Source organism: Artibeus jamaicensis, unplaced genomic scaffold, assembly GCF_021234435.1.
Source record: "Artibeus jamaicensis isolate MK-2021 breed Jamaican fruit bat unplaced genomic scaffold, CSHL_Jam_final contig_1016, whole genome shotgun sequence".
Taxonomy (NCBI): Eukaryota; Metazoa; Chordata; class Mammalia; order Chiroptera; family Phyllostomidae; genus Artibeus; species Artibeus jamaicensis.
Window position 1 is genome coordinate 3,389,065 of NW_026521195.1, and position 15,447 is coordinate 3,404,511.

The 15,447-nt window shown below is 48.2% G+C and overlaps 1 protein-coding gene across 5 annotated transcripts in view; it reads left to right on the forward strand.

Annotated features, from left to right (window-relative positions):
• DOCK4 (dedicator of cytokinesis 4) overlaps nt 1-15,447 on the forward strand; it is a 313,731-nt gene that overhangs the window by 252,534 nt on the left and 45,750 nt on the right. For all 5 annotated transcript variants that reach the window (XM_037155987.2, XM_037155989.2, XM_037155988.2 and 2 more), the window contains 5 exons: nt 1,478-1,553; nt 3,573-3,673; nt 4,098-4,156; nt 10,755-10,903; nt 12,741-12,826. In XM_037155987.2, the coding sequence (XP_037011882.2) occupies nt 1,478-1,553; nt 3,573-3,673; nt 4,098-4,156; nt 10,755-10,903; nt 12,741-12,826 (471 nt within the window). The remainder of the gene's footprint in view (nt 1-1,477; nt 1,554-3,572; nt 3,674-4,097; nt 4,157-10,754; nt 10,904-12,740; nt 12,827-15,447) is intronic.

Sequence of the window (15,447 nt, forward strand, 5' to 3'; positions counted from 1 at the left end):
GATTCCTCTGTCAATTCCTATGTTGAGATGATGTGTGACACCCAGGTGGAGATTTGGAGGAGGAAGCCAGACGTGCTCACACGGAGCTTAGGGAAGAGATGGGGCAGTAGATGGACACGCGAGGCTCACCAGCCTGCGGACTGCACTTGAAAACACCCAGGAAGGAAGTGTAGATCGACATGACGGAAGTATTTAGGACTCGTATGGAGTACGCCAGCACTTAAAAGTCAGGATGCAGAGAAGCGTCTGGCAGAGCAGGCAGGAAGGAGCAGCCCAGGGCGGAAGGTGAGAAGGGAAGAGCATGAGATCCGGCAGAGAAAGTCTGTCTTGCAGGAAGGAGTGCCAGACCAGCTGGGAGGTCCAGGTGACGCAGACTGACAGCTGCTGAGCTGAAGGGCAGATCAGAAACTGGCCAGGATAGGCAGCTGCTTACAAGAAGTTTGCTGTCAAAGAGAGCAGAGAGTGGGGCCTGCCTGGGTTCTCGGGCCAGAGTGGTTTTCAAAAACACAGATTATAGGAGAGAAGGTTTCTACAGGGCGGAACCAGCGTAGTTTAAAGATATGTCCTGCATCCCAGAACGTGGGCGTAGCTGGGAAACTCGGGGCAGCAACTTTGGGTTCCGGTGCCTTTCATGTGCTTGTCTGACCGCGCTCTGCCCACACAGTGTGGTTGTCCAGGCTGACTTGTGCCTGCACTTCTGTGGCAGATTCTAGTCATTTGGTCATTTACAGTAATAGGTTGCCACCCTTTCTGGGCTGTTGAGTGGGAGCGCTGAGTCACGAGTCAAAGAATAAAACCAAAGGAACCCCATGGTTTTGGATAAATTGGAACAAGTAAAGAAAGATTCCTGAACACCGCAGGTATCCACTACAGAGAAGGAGCAATCTGCAAAAATGCTTTTAACTGGCTCGCGGGCCTGTGTGCCAGGAAACTGACTGGGGCTGTTATAGTGTAAGCAAAAGTGAGCCACCCCTGAAGTAGAGTGATTTTAACCTCTCTCTAGCCTTGTGCAAGTCTTACATTTATAGGTTAATTGATCAAATATTATATCTGTATCAGATCATTGCTTTGTTCAAAAATTAGTAAAAATGTTAAAAACCATCAAGAGACCCCCATATTTCCGCCTGAGTCATATGAAATCATAGCTCTTCCTTTGTAATCTTACAAGAACCTGACCTCTGGGATTCATCTCTCTCCCTCCCTCCCTCCTTCCCTCCCCCCCCCCTCCCTCCCTCCTTCCCTCCCTCCCTCCTTCCCCCCCCCCCTCCTTCCCTCCCTCCCTGCCTCCTTCCCTTCTTTCTTTCACCTGGTATCACTCCCTGTCTCTTTGTTTGAAATGCAAGTTACCTAATCTTGTTCCACAGGCTTACTTTTTTCCCACAGGTTTTTCTTTATCGTGGTTGCTTTTTATTCCTGTCTAATAAGTGATTTTTGTTGGTGTGAAGTCCCTAACATCTGTATTCTCTTTGGTCCCCAGCGTCATTATCACCACGGTGCTCTACCTGTCCGACGCACTCCGCAAGAACTTCTTAAATGAAAATTTCGATTATAAGGTAAGTGTCAATTATGCGACTAGTCATACTCAGAAAATTACCTCATGGTTTTTTTCTCTTAATAAGAAAATAAATGTATTCCAGCTACCTCAAATTAATCTCGGGCCATATGTGTTTTAATTGTGAATATCGTCAGAAGGGTTTTCGTGACATTTGTGAGTAAGTCAGGGCTATAGTCATACTTATTGACGTGGTGGAAGTCATAGTACTTAGGAGAAGATAGTTCTTGACCGTTGCAGTGATTTTTCTTATTCTTTTCTCTGTGATCCCCACGCATGACAAAGGGGACTTAGAACATAATGTTTTTAAGACATGGTTGAAAAGACAGTTTATATGAAAAAAATGTACAAAGTAATCCGATTACTTCTTTTAATTTTTCATCTTCCTCCTTTTTAAACTACATTAATGGGAAAAAAAGATCAGTAACATTCTTTCAGGCAGAACTCTGGACATCTGTGATATGATGTGCTATGTCTGGGTGAATTCTTGATAGCCTAGTTTTTAAATGGCAGATGGCGAATGGGGAAAATGTGGGCAGAGCCTGTGTTTTTGCCATCTTTATTTCTTATTCTTTTTTAAAGATTTTACTTATTTATTTTTAGAGAGAGGGGAAGGGAGGGAGAATGGGAGAGAAATCATCAATGTGTGGTTGTCTCTCATGCGCCCCCTACTGGGGACCTAGCCCACAACCCAGGCATGTGCCCTGACTGGGAATCAAACCGGTGACCCTTTGGTTCACAGGCTGGCACTCAATCCACTGAGCAACACCAGCCAAGACTCTTATTCTTTTTTAAATAACATTTTTCACATTAAACATTTAATAAAATGTCCTAATCGGATAACTAGAGAAATCCCCCCCCCAAAAAAGCAAATACAGTAAAAACTAGTGGAATTTTAATGGTTGCTTAATATTTCTTTATCTCATACTTTAATTAGCATATCAAAATTGCATAATTAGAGCTCTCCTTTTTAATACTTAGGTTGTTTCTAGTATTTTGTTGTTATAATCACTCTGTTTATGTACAGTCTTACAAAATAAAACTTGGCATATGTCCCTAATTATTTCTTTGGAAAAATATTGGTAAGCAGAGCTGTTGAGTTCACCTGTCATACCAGTTATTTGATTCCTGTGTCCGCACCAACACGGGTAGAGACAACTTTTTTTGACAGTTTGCTAAGGGGAAAAATCGTCTTTGCTCTAATTAGCATTTCTTACTAGTTATTAGTTATAGATTAGCTGCTAGTTATTAGATTTTGACCAGTTATTGACTAAAACTCATGTTTTGTGAACTGTCTGTTCAGGACCTCTGCTCAGTATCCTGTGGGGGTTCTAGCAATACTTTTTTCTTGTTATTGTGAGCTCTTTCTGTATGAAAGATAGTTATCCTTTTTAATAGTCCTTCTGTTTATTTTCAACTTTGCATGGTATCCGTAGAGAATTGGTTCCCTTTTGTTCTATTCTACGTGTTTTTGGTTGAGTTTATTGCCAGGAGTTTCATTCTGACCTCTGTCTGATGCTGTTTGGGGGATAAAGAAAGTCTTGACTCAGAAGCTTGGTCTGGGCAGGAAATTGTTACATACCGTCTGAAAATCAACACTTCCAAAGAAGCGTATGCATTTATTTGAGCTCCACATTAAAAGCTGTTCCAAAATGAATCCACACAGGAACGCTGGGATCCATCTCTTACCTCTCCCCCCGTGGAGACTCGTAGGTTGTAAGAGAAACAAAGCACATGCCATTTAGCACACGCCAGAGAGCTCGAGAAGCCGGGTCACCACGCTGCAGCAACACGCACACGAGCAGTGTTCCTTTCCTTCCCTTCTTTGTGGCAGGACACCTGGAGCACACGGAAAAGCAGGGGGAGTAGTGTGAGGAGCCCCAGGCACCATAATCTGGCCTCCACAGTTAACCACACCCCGTCCACTGGCCACTTTGGGAGCCGATCCAAGACCCATGTCCCTGCACCTGTGACTATTTCTAGAACACCACGGTACTTAAACGCGTTGCTCTTGTTTCAGATCTGGGACTCCTACTTTTATCTCGCCGTCATTTTTATAAACCAGTTGTGTCTGCAGTTGGAGATGTTCACACCTTCCAAAAAGAAAAAGGTATTAGAAAAGTAAGTACCGGTGTCTGGTCAGGTGGGATGTGAGACATAGCAAATGCTGTGCCTTTTCAAGGGTGTTCAGCTGAAAGGATCCATAAATCAGGTGTCTGCAATGGAGAGATGATAATGACCAAGAGGACGAGAAGCAAGCTTTTCTGGAACTTTCAGTATTTTGAACTTATTTAACCTTTTTTTTCTGTCCTGAGTCTTTTGGGATTCAAGATTACTGTCAAAATGAAAATTATGAGACAAATTTGTTTTACTAAAGGATTTATATGAAGGTTTGAATTAGAGGCATCAAGTCACGCACATTAAACATTATTAATTAAACACATATTGTCTTTTAACTCAGAATTCGATAGTGTACCCTAAGGAGACACAGATGCTTCTGTGTCCTGGGGGCTTGGTGTCAGGAGTGATTTCTGTCCTCTTGCAGGTATGGTGACATGCGGGTAACCATGGGCTGTGAGGTCTTCAGCATGTGGCAGAACCTGGGTAAGTGAGGAAGAGAGATACCCCCTGTCCCTGACCACTTCTCTCTGTGCTCCTGAGCGCCCACATGAGGTGGCCAATTCACCGATGACAGCATGGGAAACCAAGTATCTGAATCAATTAAGCTATCTAGAGGAAATAAGGACACTTTGGCATTGGAGAGGGTAGCAACTAATTCTTCAAATTGGTGTCTGGCTGAAAAAAGCCACCTTACCTTTATCTGTTTCATGATTAGTGAAAGATAAATTTTATAATCTAGCAGCACTCCAGTAATACACACAATTTTAGCAATGCACCAGCCTATCAGAATTTGAAATTGTAACACCTCAAAATTTCCAGAACTCTGGGTTGAAGCTGTGAATCATAACAAATGTAGGTTAAACTTCATGAAAATTGAGGTGAGTGTCATGACTTTTAAAAAATTAAAACCACTGACCTATATCATGAAGATGGTGGCTAAAGGATGTAAAAGCATCTGCAGTTTCTAAGAAACTACTAGGTCAATTCTGCTAATCAGCCACAGCAGACAGACCGAACTATTCCAGCAACTTGATGCCATGGGGCTGGTTATGTAGAAAGTCACAGTATTTGGAGAAGAGACTGTTCTAAAATCTCATTGGCAGAGCATTTCTATTATTTACTTATCTCAATGGTGCGTGGGTTACTTTGTTTGCTGTGTTACCTGTACGTGTGCGTGGTGCTCATTCACTGCCGCTGCGTGGTCTTCTTCCTCGAGACTTGTTAAGACGACAAGCCTCTCTGAGTTGAGCGTGCAGTGGCCCTTGGGCCCAGCCGAGCCCAGTTCGGAGGCGGCAGGGTGTGTTTCCTGTGCGTGAGAGTAGCAGCGTCACCATTGGACCGCCATTCACGTTAGAGCGATGTTTGACCAGGGCGTGTACAGCTCTCACCCACACGCCCACGCACACAGAGCAATTCCAGGGGCTTTGCCGTGTGGGTGGCTGGGCTCCATCTGCTGGTCCTGTCGGGACAAGAGTACGTGTGTCTGCAGAGCGGTGTCCAGCTGTCCAAGAGGCCCGGGACGTGTCTCTACGGACAGCTCAAGAGGAGCGGCCGTTTGTCCCCTTCGCAGAGCGCTCCTGCCCGTGGTCATGTCTCGGTCATTCTCCGTTTCCTTGTTTTCCAGGAGTAGATTGAGGCCCTCGGAGTGTCCGTGTGGCATCTGGCATTAATTTAGCAGGTGGTCTCCGAAAACTGCCACGTGACAGTGCTCTGGGGGGACTGTTGACTTAGGCTCTTGTCCAAGGCTCTTGTCTTAGGCCTTGCAGTGAGCAGGCCAGGACGGAGTCATCCAGGTGACCAGAATGTTCTAGAAGTGCTAGCATCACTGCGTATGGTTATTTCTGCACTGGCCATGATCCCGGCCTGACGTATCTGTGCACTTGGGCCCAGGAGCCCTGGCTCGCTCCATAAAGCTGGCAGCAGAAGATGTCATCGTGCACGTCATCAGCTTTTCTTCTCTGTTTTGTCTTTAAAACAAAACTGTTTAGGCTACATGACTTCTTTGTTTTCCTGGGAAACCTAGGGAACATAAAAGTCGGTGTGCACTCTGGCCCCGTAACGCATTGCCATGTCAGAATTCAGAACAGAGCTCAAGGACCTGCCCAAGTGTCCCCAGCAGCTTATAGAAGATGCAGGTCTGGGTTGCACCCCAGACCTGCTGAACCAGAGGGGCCCAGCCCCTGAGCTTCCACACGCTGCAGCCCGCTCTCGGGCATGGGGTCACAGATGGAAAAGCGCTGCGTTAGGTGGTGCTGGCCGGCCCTGGTTTTCCCAACCCAGGAGACTGGCTCTGTTGGAACAGGCTGGTCACCCCCATTGCACTCAGCCACCCGTCCCCCACTCATCCCCACCTCTCCCCCGACAGGACAGAGGTCAGGGCCCCGTGAGTGGCAATTGTCACTTCATTCCATGGCTGCTGCGTTATTTCCCCAGAGTGGGGTCCTGAGTTTTCTGAGACTTCCAAAGTGTCAGGTGGATTTCAGAGGTCATTGCTATTGTACAGCAGCCAGAATTGGAAAATGTTCAGAGAAGTCAAAGCCTCTTTGCCAGTATATAATTCTATAAAGTGGTAAGAAAAATTAAGCATTCCAGGTAGGATTTGCATACCCCTTACAGACCTTAAGTGAACTTGTTACTTAGGTATATCAAAATGTATCAGTTATAATTCGGTTCCTATCAATATATCATAGTATTTTGAGTATGAAAGGAAAATATTTTAGATAATTATAGATTTTATTTTTTTAATGGAATGGGCTAATAAATTCAATTTACTGCAGTTCATAAAGCCCTGGCTACATGCAAGTGATTTGGGGGGGGACAAGAAAAAAATGGTCCATGCCTATTAAGAAGTTAGTTACTAAACCTTATATTTGAAAAAATTTCCTTCAGTTTATGGGGGGGGAGTTTGATATAGACAAATTCATGTGTTTTAGTAAAGCAAATAAACTTTCATGATTTCATAAATCAAGATCCTCAGTAGTTGTTAGTAGAAGCCAAAATCTCTAAGTTTAAGAAAGTAAATTCAGACAGGAGCTGCCCAGCATCACACGTGGCACCACCCTGCACCGATTTCAGCTGTGGGCGTCTACGGCAGAAGTGTGGGGATTCTCCCACATGCTAGGAGTAAACTGGTTTGTTTGGTGTCCCCTGAGGACTGGGAAGTCAGGGCACTCATAATTCAGTGATCGGTCTACTTTTAAACAGGATGTTTGGCTTCGCCCGGCAACATCACGGCTCCGTGTCCAAGGTTGGAGGCGGGCCGCGCGGTTCCCGCAGTGGCCGCCCCTCCCAGCCTCCCTCCTCACCAGCGTGCTCAAGGGCCCCAGCGCCTTCTTCCACATCCTCGCCGACACTTGTTATTTTGTGTTTTTATAGCAGCCACTCCTGTGGGTGTGAGGTGGTGTCTCATGGTGGTTTTGATCAAATCCTTTAGTTTTTGAGGGTGAAGACCTAGTAGGGACAGGTGAGCGCCTTTTCTTCAATGTCACTCCTCAGTCTTTTCATTTTTTAAGTGGAAGGACTAAAAACGTTTTGCCAGGAGAGGGGAGAAGGTGCGCATTTGCCGCCCGAACTGTTAACGTATTTCTATAGGCACTCGCAAGAATCATCTGCGGAGAGACAGGTTGGTCCTCACCACTCTGTCCCACGTTTGGCTTCCAGTGTTCTGCCAGGTTCCTTTTTCTTCTCCCTATTTTTAATTGAACTAACATTCTTACTAAATATAAATGGGTTCTTTCTTCCACATTTGCAAACACAGCCTCTTGTAACTGCTGTAGGAAAATCAATACTCTCCCCGGGGGACTGCTCCATGTGCACACGTTTAAAGCCCCAGCTGCCCCAGTGGCAGGTGCCCTAAATTCCTCCAACGGAGACCACGTGGCTGGAGGTTAGAGCCGGGGAGGTGCCCTCAGCCCGCGCTCTCACTCTTGGAGGACGTCTCTTCAATGACGTCGCTTTTGTTCTCGCCTGAGTGCTTTGTTCAAGGTTTCGCTTTGCTGATGGGGTCGGAACCCAGTTTTCTGGGGTGGAGAGCTGGGACAGCTGGTGCGGGTGCCTCATCCCCCTGCGTGTTCTCGGTGGGTCCGAAGGTGAGGGGTCCCTGCACAGCGGCTCACAGGTAGGCAGGGCCGCTCTCCTGCCAGTGGGGAAGGCCACCGCAAGATGCGGCCTGAGGACTCTGGGTTGTGACTGGAAAAAAGCAACTGTAGATGCCATGTTTTTAGATCGATTTAAGAAATTACCATTGGCCTTTGTTAAGAGTGATAAAGGCGTCATGATTCTATACTTATAAAGCAACCCGCCTGTTAGGGATGCTTACCAACATATGTACAAGTAACAGCTAGAATGGCTGGACTCAAGATGCCCTGGGGGGAAAGAGGTGCCATGAGAGGTGAGCAGGATAGGTCGAAAGTGTTGGTAACTATCAGAGCTAGATAATGGGTAGGCGAGGATTTGTTGTATTGTTCTTTGCAATTTTGTATACATTGAGATTTTTCATAGTAAAAAAATGTTTTGAAAAGAAAATCAGGCCATAAACTGTGTAGAGATGGAAGAGATTTTTAAAAAAAGATTTGAAAGTACTCTTAAGAGACTGGTGGGGACTAAAAGAAGCCTGTGGCAATGATGTTCATTAGAGTCCAGAGGCTGGCAGGCTCTGGAAAGGTCATAAGTGGAGAGCACAGTGCTGGCCCTGAGTCTCATCCCACTGATGCAGGTGTGGCAGGACCGTCTGCTGGCAGGAGCCCCACGTTAGTCTGAATTCTTTGCCCCTCCCATCCCTCTCCACAGTGTCCTGGGAGGCCCTCCTAGTTATTAGTCCCTGCTGAGGTGGCCTCTGTCCTCCATCTGTGGTTCTCCCCGGTGGTGGCAGTGCCAGAGCATTGGTGGGAGACCATGAGCCCCTGCAGCCGTCTCCTGGAGCTGGGCCAGGGAGCAGGAGTCAGGCTGGCTCATTGCAGGACCTGCCAGCTTCTGTCTGTACAGGATCTGCCCCCAACCTCTCTTTCCCTTCCCTCCATGTGCCTTCCCTCCACGTGCCTTCCAGGACCCCTTGGACAACCACTGAGCACATCTGGCTTTTACAGCTGACAGTAAGTCACTGAGCTCAGGTTCTCTGCTCTCTGCCCCAACAAAAATAACCGAGGAAAAGAGCAGCAAACACAGGTGCTAGTCATCTGCTCAAAACGTGCATCGGGGGGAATGGGGGTGCGGGTGGAGGAACATGCACGGGTGTAGATTCTGCCACAGTGTCTTTGTCAGTCTTGCAAGTGCTCCTGGTTTTGGAGGAAAATAAAAACCAGTCCTGTTACTAAGGAAGCTTCTTTCGATGAGTAAGAAAGTGTTCTCGTGGTGAGGCCAGCTAAGCAGTCCTGGGTCAAAGCTCAGGGTGGGAAGTGAGAGGAATCGCTAGCCAGTGTCCTGCCTCCACCATGAAGTGGGGACATGCCACTCACAGATGGGGAGTGCCTTTGATGACACCTCCAAGGGAGAGAAGGGGACAGTGTGACCTTGGCAACTACAATTAGGGGGCTTTTGGATGGGCAGGGCTGCTGGTGGTGTCCTGCTGACGTGCTCACAGCGTTGGGGACGCTGGGGACAAGGGTGCAGCCCCTTCTGCAAAACCAGTGGCTTCCCCGACACCCACGTGGGTCTGCCATCTCTGCATCCGACACTTCTCCCTCTTTTCACATCCTTCCCTTCATGTTCTCTTTCCTCGAACACACCCCCAAGTCAATGGAAAATTAAACTCTCTGTTTGCACCTGGATTTATATGTATGTCCAAGCTCCACAGCCACCTGAATGCCTTCCAGTTCAAACAGAGCAAAACAAATCAGTGAGAAGGTGTGGCATTCCAAAGCGGGCAGGTAACTCCACACAGTATGGTTTTGGTGTGTATTCGACCCTTATTACCAAAGCTCGAGGGCGGGACACAGACAGAAGGGCCGACTTCTGCCCACTCCCCGCCCCGTCCGATGCAGCTGTAAATGGAGGATGAGAGTTCGCTCTTGAGAAACTGCGTTTTCCACAGCGCACAGGTTTCTTACGATAACAAATAGAAACCGTGAGATGTAACGCAGGTGAAGAGGGTAATGGACCGAACGCAACACTCACCTGCCAGGTGGAACTGTCCGCGTCCACCCCGCCCTCCACCCCCTTCCCCTCGCTTAGTAGTCCCGTGCCTCTGAGCGCTTGCTAACACACCACTTTGGGTTCACTGCTGGTACAGTGTAGTCTTTTCAGAAATTTGTTACAATGCATTCTTTTCTTTGGGACCACCCTTTAGATTTTTATTTAGGCTGTGTTTATTATGTAAAAAATGCACATACAGGTTGCAACCACCTTTTTTGTATATAAAAGTTCCTGCAGTCTCCCCACCAGGAGACAAGCACTGGGGTCGGCCCCCAGGAGTGTCATCTGGGCTGTCACATACTGTTCTAAATGACAGGCGGCAAACACAAGGCCCGTGGGCCGAATCCGGCCCTCCACCTGGTTTTATCTGGCCTGGCACCTTGTTTCTACCTGGTGGCAGCACCAAGCTCTCACTTAACTGTTGAGGAGTTACATTTACACAGCCCTAAAATTACATTTGGCCCTTTGAAGGCAGCCACGAGGCTGATGTAGCACCTGGTGACAATGAGTGTGACACCCCTGTGTGGAAGCCGTGCCTGACATACAGTGATGGGCTGTGCCTTACCTCTCCAGTCATTGTATTGATGACCTTTACCTGCATTGTCCTTTAGCTTCGTTTGTAAGTTGGCAGCGTAAAAATTCCAATGGGCGAATGTTCAGGCAAATACACAACCGATCCCTGGTGATTTACCTAAGTTTTAATTGTATCTTAGGGTTTTTTATAACTAGGAAAAAACGAATTCTCTAGTTTTAATGAAAATGGAGAAATATCGACCAGCACATGGAAACTTACTGTTTACATATCCACTTCCAAAAATGTGTTCTCACTTGGGGAGACAATTATGATGGAGACAACAGTACTTTTAAAGTGGTTTAAACAAATTTGATGTTAATTTTCTGAAATCCTACTAAGACGCATGGGCCTGAAATGCAGCCGTCTTATTCAATTTAGGAGAACATAAGCTCCACTTCATCCCCGCCCTGATCGGCCCCTTCCTGGAGGTGACCTTGATCCCGCAGCCGGACCTGCGCAACGTCATGATCCCCATCTTCCACGACATGATGGACTGGGAGCAGAGGCGCAGCGGCAACTTCAAGCAGGTAGGGGCTGCTCCTCGGAGGGCTCAGAGACTCGCGGTGCTTGACGAGCATCGCCGAGCTACCGGCTTCCACTCTGAGAGGGGGCGCGAACCCGGACTAGCCATTAGCAGGCCAGGTTCTAGCCCGGCCGGCCCCTTCCCAGCCCGTGACCTCGGACACCTCTCCAGACTATGTTGCCCGGGGCCTCTGGGAAGCCCTGAAAAGCCATTTCATTTCATTTCAGCTAAAAAATTGTGTGGTTTCCCACATCTGTGTTTAAGAACGGGCAGAGACTTTCTTTGCTCCCAGTTGGACACAACATAGGGGGAATCAGAAGGTTAACAAGCCTTAAAATCATCAAGCTCGCTGTGGTCTGCGCATGGTACTTGGGAACGGCTCTGAGCCTTTGATGCGTGGCACATGTGATGCCTCTTTGCTTGAAGCATTGAGAATTAATTTAAAGGGGAAAGTGGTGGAAATTCTTGCAAAGGAAATTCTGAGAAGAAGAACCTATCATTTTTTGTTGGTGTCGGTTCTCATAGCTCTGGTCCAGTTTTGGAAAAGATGCATATTCTTATTCCAAAGCCAGACCGTGTCAGAAATCAGCTGCTTCCACCCTGCCCTGTCACTCAGGTCACAGATACGAGGACTCCTGTCTATGCTCACAGGCACTGCACTCACCCATGTGCATTCACCTGCACTGCACTCACCTGTATGCACTCACCTGCATTGCACTTACCCATGTGCATTCACCAGCACTGCACTCACCTGCATGCACTCACCTGCATTGCACTCACCCACGTGCACTTACCCACATGCTTCATCTCCTCCCAGTGAAGTCACCTTACTCCAATCTTAGAAAACCCATCGCCTACTTGACCAGCAAGCCAAGAACCTGCATAGACCTGTCCTGTGGCCGAAAGCCTGGCATTTCACCTGTGTCTATGTCTGCCTTTCCTTCCAGGAAGCAAGTAGCTGACTGAAAGGCCATGGAAATGCTGTACTGTGGGGGGGGGGAGTGAGCACCCACTCCGACTGCCTTTGGTCTTCACCCCCTTGTTGACATTTGATTCCAAGGAACGTCTGGGCCGAGCCCTGGGACAGAGTCAGACCCTTCCACAGGCCCTGTGTGCCGAAGTGTCTGGCTGGAGGGTCTCTCATTTTCTCTCTCCCACTGGCTTGGGTGCCAGTTCTGCCCTCTGGGTGACACTGAGCCCGAAGGACTGCCCTTCTGGGAAACAGGGCCATCTTGCCCATCGTGCTCAGGAGCCGTGTCCCCCCTCCCTCTCCCCGCTATTGCTGACGTGCAGTGTCTCGGGTGCCCGTGCGTGGACGGGCGCCTCTCACTTGCTGGTCGGGCTCTGTGCAGCCTCTGCCTGTTTGAACAACAACAAAAAAAGAAAACACATCAAAGATTTAAGTTAATGTTTGTGGATCTGTTAGTTAACTAATGTTCGTATATATGTATATCTGTATATTTATTGATTTTTAAGAAAAGAAACAGGATTTGCCAGTTTTTATAGCTCCTGAAAGGGTTGAAATATTGGAGCTGGGCCACAGGTGTTTGGGTTGCATTCAACCAGTAGACGCTTTGGCCACCGCTGGAGCCACGCCCCTGGGAGCAGCTGGAAGTCAGCCTGCTCCGTCTGAGTTAGCCCGAGGGTGCTGAGGGACAGGGTGGGGAAGGGTGGGCTGAGGTGAGGTGGGGTGGGGAGACGGCTGTTAACCACAGTGGCACGTATCACTTCCACATGTAGCCAATCTGTGCCATCTCCTCCTGCCACTGTCCCTCTGTCTCCATCTGCCGGGAAATGCTACCCGTGGAGGGGAGCAGAGAGTCATTCCCTGTGTGTTTCAGGTGGAAACCAGGCTCATTGACAAACTGGACAGCCTGATGTCCGAAGGCAAAGGTGACGAGACCTACCGTGAGCTCTTCAACAGTATGTGAGTAACCTCTCTCTGCCGCGGGTTCCGGTGGAGGGTTGGTGTTGCACAGCTGAGTGCTGCGATGGCAGCTTGGGTCTCGTGGGTGCACTTTGTCTGTGCGGAGGGTGAGATCAGGGAGCCTGGCCTGACTCCAGCACGTGGATCGTCTTCTACTGATGGTTAGACTCGTCTTATCTTAATCTCTGACTGGACAGGTCATGTGGTCCAGGGCAGCCCTTGCTCTCTTCCTGCCCAGGAAAGAGAGCCCACACTTGCGAAACGTGGTTGGAGGAGAACAATTTGCAGTTGGGTTGAGAGTGGGGGAAGACCAAAAGCATGTGATTTTTGTGTTGGTGCGAGGTGCTGTCCCAGGCCCGCGCGGCCTGGCTGCCCTGCTGCGGGGAAGGCGAACCCAGTCTCCATCCGCTCTCCAGCCCTCGGTGTCATCCTGCCGTGCCAATGGCCCTGGCGGCGTTCAGTGCTCCCTGAGAGTTTCCTGTTAGAGACTCACAGAAGCAAATTGTTCTTAGTAAATTTGCACTGGGGATGGGTGTGGAGGATGGAGAAGTGATGGAGACCAAGATTGTCCTCATCAGCAGAAAGGGTCCCATCCCAGGGGGCGTTGCTGCTCCAGGCGTCTGTCCGCCGTGGGACGCGGCCTCAGGGACATGGAAGTGTGTTCAGGACACTTGCTTTCTCTACAGCTTTCTGAGCACCTTTGTCATTTTCAAACCTGCACACTTATCAAGTGCTTCTTACTCCCAGGTCGCACCCGAATTAAGCAGGAGTTCTTTAGCACTCATAGGCAGATATGAAATTCTGTCACTGGCTTCATGCTCACAAGTGAGAGCCCTGGGTGTAAGAATACATCTAGGTTTGAGAAGTATTGCTAGCAACTGGTAGACTTCAGCTTGCCCGATTCAAAATTGTTCTTGAGGTTTTTAAGAAGATGCTATTGAAAAGACAAGTCGAGAGGGTGTCCAAATTTCTCTGGGCGGCAGGGGGGAGGAGGGGCAAAAATGCACTCTTAGCACTGAATCCCGAACAGCGCCATTGTCTTCTGATGCTGCAGTATGCTGGAGCTTGAAATAAGTATTCAGCAAACCTGCCCTCGTTCTCGTGTGCAGAGCATGTGTCTCGCACAGCAGCTGGAGTTGAGCAAGAATTCTGATTAAAACCTCATCCGCTGTAATAAATTGCTCTTGAAAGCAGCTCTCGTGCCAGTTGCGAGGCCTTTGTTTGAACAAAGAACTAAATGAGAAAGCACTCAGTGAAATGAGTCTCTTGAGATTTGTGATTAATTTTCATAATAAATTCACAGGCTTAAGAAATACTCACATGGTCCGTGGTGCTTGGTAACTACTCTAATAAAGGCCTGGTAGTGAGCAACTTGGATTGCTTGTCTATAAATATGACTTTGAAATAGCAGATAGGCCTTGGCATTAAAATCAAAGCAATGTTTAAAATATTAAGCATCTGTAATTAGGACTATTTCAAGGGCCTGATTTATTCAATGGGGGTTTTTATTCTGTGTTGATTTTTTTAAGCATATTACTAGAAATGTGTTACAATAGACATTTTTCTTTCATGCTTGGGTGATCAGCATAGTGGGAATAAATAACACCTAATGTGGTCATTACATCATCATCACTGCCTGGGCCCAGAAAAGAACATGAGAATCCACCTGAATTTTGGGTGGATTGTGGGTGAATTTTGGGTGGTCAAGCACAGTGAATGAGTATAGTCAGAGTGAGTCACTGGTACACGGTCACAGCACAGAGTCCCGTGCGCTCTCTGGAACTCCTGTCTAAGACTTCTGAAAGTTCAGGAACCGGAAGCAACTCCTTGCTTCCTGAAACCCCACAGTTGCCTTAGAACGAGACCTTCCATTCCTATGGTGCCTTCCCAGGAACTCAAGTGTCTTGCTCCAACCCTGACGTCATCTCAATCTACTCATACCTCGGAGATCTTTGAAGCGAGGGTCAAGGTCTATCACACTCCATAATGCTGACATTTTGGATCACAGATGCCATTGTGGGCTCTCAGAACAGAGGATCAGGCATGAACCTGGACTCCCCTGGTGATCCTGATGTGCTCATTGGGCTTGACTGAGCCCTGCCCGTGCCAGGATGCTCCCAGGGTTGGAGACACAGGTGGGACTGTGCTGGCGTTGCACAAGAAGGGGGACCCCAAGCCTTGGGGGTCCTGAGGGAGCTTCCAGGAGAGGTAACCCTCATCTCAGTTTTTCCCCATGTGCTGCTCTGAGCAGTTCAGTGAGACTCCAGATCACTTTAGAGATTTACTTGGAAATCACAGCAGATTATAATTTGGAGGCAGAGGATTAGCTCTGTGATACACCCTTCAGGCATCTGACACTTTTCTGCAGATCGATTGCGCAGACACAGGTGCTTTGTGTACAAGGTGCAGTCCCAGCACAACCAAGCCTGACACAGAGAGATAGATTGAGGGTCACACCCACCCTCCCCCCCAAGATTCCTTCAGAGAGTAAAGGCCTGCTGAGCACTGCGGTGCTCTGCAGCCTGGTGCTGACTTCTTCCCCACTGACTGTCTCTTTGCATGCAGTAGCTAGCACCTTGCAGTCATTAGATGAGTCTCCTGTGTACTCACAGGGGCACATG